This window comes from Pristiophorus japonicus, chromosome 4 (assembly GCF_044704955.1).
Source record: "Pristiophorus japonicus isolate sPriJap1 chromosome 4, sPriJap1.hap1, whole genome shotgun sequence".
Classification (NCBI taxonomy): domain Eukaryota; kingdom Metazoa; phylum Chordata; class Chondrichthyes; family Pristiophoridae; genus Pristiophorus; species Pristiophorus japonicus.
Window position 1 is genome coordinate 244,999,193 of NC_091980.1, and position 6,000 is coordinate 245,005,192.

The 6,000-nt window shown below is 41.8% G+C and overlaps 1 protein-coding gene across 2 annotated transcripts in view; it reads left to right on the forward strand.

The window, feature by feature from the left end:
* The window catches only part of LOC139263341 (SERTA domain-containing protein 2-like), a 68,931-nt gene extending 65,824 nt beyond the window's left edge, over window positions 1-3,107 (forward strand). For both annotated transcript variants that reach the window (XM_070879248.1, XM_070879249.1), the window contains exon 2: window positions 1,488-3,107. In XM_070879248.1, the coding sequence (XP_070735349.1) occupies window positions 1,488-2,334 (847 nt within the window). In that variant the 3' untranslated portion in view covers window positions 2,335-3,107. The remainder of the gene's footprint in view (window positions 1-1,487) is intronic.
* Window positions 3,108-6,000: the final 2,893 nt, after the last annotated feature.

Below are 6,000 nucleotides of genomic sequence, written 5' to 3' on the forward strand. Positions count from 1 at the left end.
TACTTGCTGGGTTTGAGTCCTGAGAGTGAGTCATCATCTGCTTGGAGCTGCAGTTTGAGGTCATGAACGCCTGGCTGATGCTGATGGCCTTCTGCAGAGTGAAGGTGGTTTCGGCAGACAGTAGCCTGTGAAGAAGGGCCTCATGACCGTTGCCAATTACGAAGACGTCCCGCAACGCATCGGCAAGGGATGTGCCAAATTCACACGGTCCTGCCAGCCTCCTGAGGTCGGCAGCATACTTCGCGATTTCCTGGCCCTTGGGGCGGCAGTGTGTATAAAATCGATGCCTGGCCGTGAGGATGCTCTCCTTCGGTTTGAGTTGGTCCTGAATTAGCACTTTCAGCTCCTCGTATGACTTGGTCGTTGCTTTCTCTGGTACAAGCAGGTCCCTGACGAGGCCGTAGACCGCAGGCCTACAACTGGTCAACAGGATAGCTCTGCGCTTATCTGCCAGTGTGGCCGGATCATCGCCTACCAGGTCATTTGCTATGAAATATTGGTCGAGCCGCTCCGTAAAGGTTTCCTAATCTTTACCCTCTGAGAACTTTTCTAATGCACCAACGTTAGTCATTTTTGTGTGAAAATTTGTAACCTCGTCGCCAGTTGTTATGTCTTTAATACTCTTATAAATGACTCCACGAGGTCTAGTATTGTACTTGAGCTGTTGCGACCTTAGTCCCATTTATTGTAACTGCTGAGTGAGGCACAAGCATGGTGGGCAGCATTTTATACTGGGCCCTACACACCTATGCAGGTGACCCTCATGTCTCCCACGGCAGTGCCCTCTGGTGGCACACCTTATGTAACTATACATTTAGTATACATGGTCTACATACATGACAGAATACTTGCCTTTATTAGTTGAGGCATGGAATAAAAGAGCAATGAGGTTATGCTTGAACTGTTTAAAACACTGGTTAGGCCGCAGCTGGAGTACTGTGTGCAGTTCTGATCACCACAGCACTGGAAAGGGTGCAGAGGAGATTTACAAGAATGTTGCCTGGACTGGAGAATTTTGGCTATGAGGAAAGATTGGAGATGCTGGGTCTGTTTTCTTTGCAACAGAGGAGGCTGAGGGGAAACCTGATTGAGGTGTATAAAATTATGAGGGGCCTGAATAGAGTGGATAGGAAGGACCTATTTCCTTTGGCAGAGGGGTCAACAACCAGGGGACATAGATTTAAAGTAATTGGGGGGAGATTGGGAGGAGATACGAGGGGAAATTTCTTCACCCAGAGGGTGGTGGGGGGTTGGAACTCTCTGCCTGAAAGGGTGATAGAGGCAGAAACCCTCATCACATTTAAAAAATACTTGGATGTGCACTTGAAGTATGAATACTGACCAAGAGCTGGAAAGTGGGATTAGAGTGGATAGCTCTTGGTCGGCCGGCACAGACATGATGGGCCAGAATGGCCAACTTCTGTGCTGTAAATTTCTATGTTTCTATGTAACAGATATTCAATTTTCCCTCTTTTCTCTTCTCTCAGATTCATGTTGGCGAAAGGACTGAAGCGCAAGCTTAGCGATTACGAAGAAAACATGGCTGGTGTTCCTGGTGCCTTTGATTCTAATCCAGGGCTGCCCTACACTTTGCAGAGACAGTTAGTACTTAATATGTGCCTCTTCAAATTGCAGAGCTGTAGAATGCTGGTGGAACCAAACTTGCATCGTTCTGTTCTCATAGCGAATACTGTCCGGCAGATCCAGGAGGAAATGAGGCAAGAGAGCAGTCACGAAGGATCTAACCTATGCAGTGGAACGAGTCCAATTCCAGACACATACATGGCATCTCAAGCAGGTATTGAATTAACTGGAATGCCATCATGTGTTCTAAATAACTCTCTAGATTTAAATGGTTCTTCAGATTTTTCAGAAAGTCAGATTGAGAATTCTTTAGTGGTGGTTTCAGATGATGACATGTCATCTGCCATTTCATCAATCCTTAAAGACTTGGATTTCATGGAGGATATCAGTCCATCTCCTTGTCCAGCACCTACAGGTGAGGATGTTATAAATACGGACATATCTTTTGAAGACCGACCGCATGAAATTAGGCTTGCAGAAACTGTGTTTGGCTCTTTTGAAATCACAAATTCAACGAGTTACCTAACGGACCTTGCTTTTGATGACATATTTGAAGACATTGACACATCCATGTATGACTCAGATCTGTGCTTGCTTCCATCGACATCTGCTAGATCACCACCAGCTATTGCAGATGATGTTCCAAAACCCTTTCAGTTATGTAACTCTGCATCAGTGAATGCCATTCAGATCTGCAGAGTAGATTTGAGTGACCTGGACCACATTATGGAGATTCTTGTAGGATCCTAACTTATCACTGGGTGCTTCAGAATTTTTGGTGCTTGTCTTCCTCATTATTCAAAACAACTTTACCGGTACCAGTAGTGATGGGAATAGCCACTGTAATAGCAAGCTGCAATTCAATCTTTACATTCTCGGAAGAGTTTAAACAGTATAATTTTCAACTGTTGCAAACGTTTCAAAACGTTGTGTACAAAAGACTGCAGCAAACACCAAGACCATTTGCATGTGGATCATGGCAGGTGAACTGTTTGCTCGTAATGACAAATTCTGGCTTGCGATCCAGAAATATGACCATAACCACTTGGGTTATTTTTATGGGATAAGATTGTTTTTATGAAATTAATGTACTGCTGCAACACACTGAACATTAACTTAATCAACTGAACCTTTAATAGGGACTAAACAGTGTTTTGTGTTTCTGTACATCTTTTGATAGTTACAGTTTTTCAGTATCTATATCTGAAGTGTGGGAGGAACTAATTTTCCGAAGGACATTTTGATGAGCAGGTTTATTCTATCCACTGAAGCACAGTGTGTTTTATTTCCTTGCAGAATGTTTTTATATGGTATTCTTGTACCAACAAAGACACCTTTATCAAAAGGTTACAAGAATGTTTTATATGACATTTAAACTATTTATTTTTTTAGAATTTTATACTCTAAATCTCTGTGTTTGTTTGTCTTGTTTGGTCTTTAGTTCCAGTCTGACAGGCTTTGCTGTTGGATTTGGCTTACACTACCTCTCCCAAGATCTAACAATAAAGCTTTGTTTTTTTAAATATTTGCTGTATATAAGCAGATGCAGCTTCTGGTTTGTAAATGTTCATGGGGAGGGGAATTTAATTTATCCAGAGCAGTGTAACTTTTCTTCTTAAATGTGAAGCCGTTGAGATAGACTTACATATTTATGATCTAGATTAGTTTTATTCCAATTCCATTTTAACTCTCATCAATTATCTGAAAATATTATAACCCAACATTATGACTTGCTTGATTTTGGGGTTTTATTTTGGACTGAGCATTTATGTTAGACAAAATTATGCACATTCAAGAACTATGTACTCTAGCAACTGTGCCAGAGGATTTCTTGTTTAGTTATATAGTACTGTAACTGTAGATATTCTGACATCTGACCTGTAAACAAATGTATTGCCTCTTTATTTCTGTATATTACCTATAATGAGATTAACTACCCAAAGCCATTCTGTTGATGAAAGACTACCACTAGGGAATGCATATGATGTTAGGAATGAGGAAATTCATCTGAAAACTGAACCAGATAATCATTTGGTTTAGGAGCCCTAAAAGAGATGACCAGTGTAATTATTTGGGTGAACCAGTTTTTGCAATTTGCACACTGAGCTGGACACATCAATACAGTATGAGGCCAACAACTATCACAATATAATAGAAAGATGAGGAGAACAATTTTGCTAATCTTAATTTATCTTTCTTGCTTAAGTTGATGTTTCCTTATGTTTTGAAATATCAATTATGAACAGATAACTTAATGATTGGGTTCATTGCTGAATTCTGGAACAAATATAACTGGGAGAAGGATGGTGTTTAAAAACAAAGTTGAATTACACTGAGATTTCCAGAAAATGTTGTCTCTTTCCTCCATTATATTGATATATGTTAATACAGGCAATATGGAGGAGCATCCCTGTTAATATAAAGACATGTAAAGTGACCATATTTTTGCAACAGTCTATCTTCCTCCTACCCGCACTACCACAGATTTGAGCACATAATCTAGGCTGACAGTTCATTGCAGTACTAAGGGAGAGCTGCATTGTTGGAGTTGCCACCTTTCAGGTAATATGTTAAACCTAGGCCTTCTCAGGGACATTGAAGATCCCATGGCACTATTTGAATAACAATAGAGAGTTATTTTGGCATTCTGGCCAACATTCCCGTACCATCAAAAATATATTATTTGGTAATTCAGCAATTGTGGGGCCTTACTATGCAAAAATTGGCTGCCACATTTGCCTATATAACAACAGTGGCTGCACTTCAAAAAGTAATTAATTAATTGTAAAGCGCTTTGGGATGTCATGCTACATAAATACAAGACTGTTTATTCTTACTTTCTCTATCTGTCCCCCTGCTCCATTCATTATCTAGTTAAGTTTGCTCTATCAGGTGAATGTAAAATATCCTCTGGTACTCTTCAAAGAAGTAGTATTTATAATATTATTATATATTACTGCCCAGTCTTTCAGTTCTATCCTTTAGGATTTGGCCAGCTTGGTCAGTGGCGAGCCGCTCTTGGTGATGGACATTGAAGTCCCCTACCCAGAGTACATTCTGTGCGTTTGCTACCCTCAGTGCTCCTCCATATTTAACACTATGGTTGTTCAATATGGAGTGGTTTTAAAAATATATCCACGGAATGCAGACAGGGCAACATTTATTGCCCATCCCTAATTGCCCTTGAGAAGGTGGTGGTGAGCCGCTGCCTTGAACTGCTGCAGTCCTGTGTGGTGAAGGTACTCCCACAGTGCTGTTAGGGAAGGAGTTCCAGGAGTTTGACCCAACGACGATGAAGGTATGGTGACATACTTCCAAGTCAGGATGGTGTGTGACTTGGAGGGGAACTTGCAGGTGATGGTGATCCCATGCGCCTGCTACCCTTGTCCTTCTAAGTGGTAGAGGTCGCGGGTTTGAGAGGTGCTGCCGAAGAAACCTTGGCAAGTTGCTGCAGTGCAACTTGTAGATGGTACGTATTGCAGCCACGGTGCGCCGGTGATGGAAGGAGTGAATGTTTAAGGTGGTGTGATGGGCTTTGTCCTGGCTGGAGTTGAGCTTCTTGAGTGTTCTTGGAGCTGAACTCATCCAGTCAAATGGAGAGTGTTCCATCACTCCCGAGTCCTGATTCATCAGATGAGGGAGGGCTGTAGGCGCCTGACTGGAATAAAATGATCCCATGGAGAAACTCGTGTGTAAATTCATCAGAAACAAAATATAGCTATGTATTGACTGGAAATGAACCAATCTGAACACAATTCTCTATTTAACACCTGTACTCTCATTCAGAAGAGCAGATTCTTTATGAAGGATAACAGTCTGACACACACTTCATGAAGGTGGCTACAATTGTACAGAGCCTTGCTGAGACCACACTGGGCACAGTTTTGGTCTCCGTATCTAAGGAAGGATATTCTTGCCTTTGAGGTGGTGCAACAAAGGTTCACTAGATTGATTCCTGGGATGAGGGGGCTGTCATGATCAGAGATTGTGTAGAATGGGCCTATACTCTCTGGAGTTTAGAAGAATGAGACATAATCTCATTGCAACATATAAGATTCTGAGGGGGATTGACAGAAGAAATGCTGAGAAGTTGTTTCCCCTGGCTGGAGTGTCTAGAACTAGGGGGCACAGTCTCAGAATAAGGGGTCGGCTATTTAGGACAGAGATGAGGAGGAATTTCTTCACTCAAAGTAGTGAATGTTTTGAATTATCTATCCCTGAGGGGTTTGGATGCTGAGTCTCTGACTAAATTCAAGGCAGAGATCAATAGATTTTTGGAGTCTAGGGGAATTAAAGGATATGGAGATCCGGCGGGAAAGTGGAGTTGAGGTCGATGATCAACCATGATCTTATTGAATGGCAGAGCAGGCTCGACAGTTCGAATGGCCTACTCCTGCTCCTATTTTTTAATGTTCT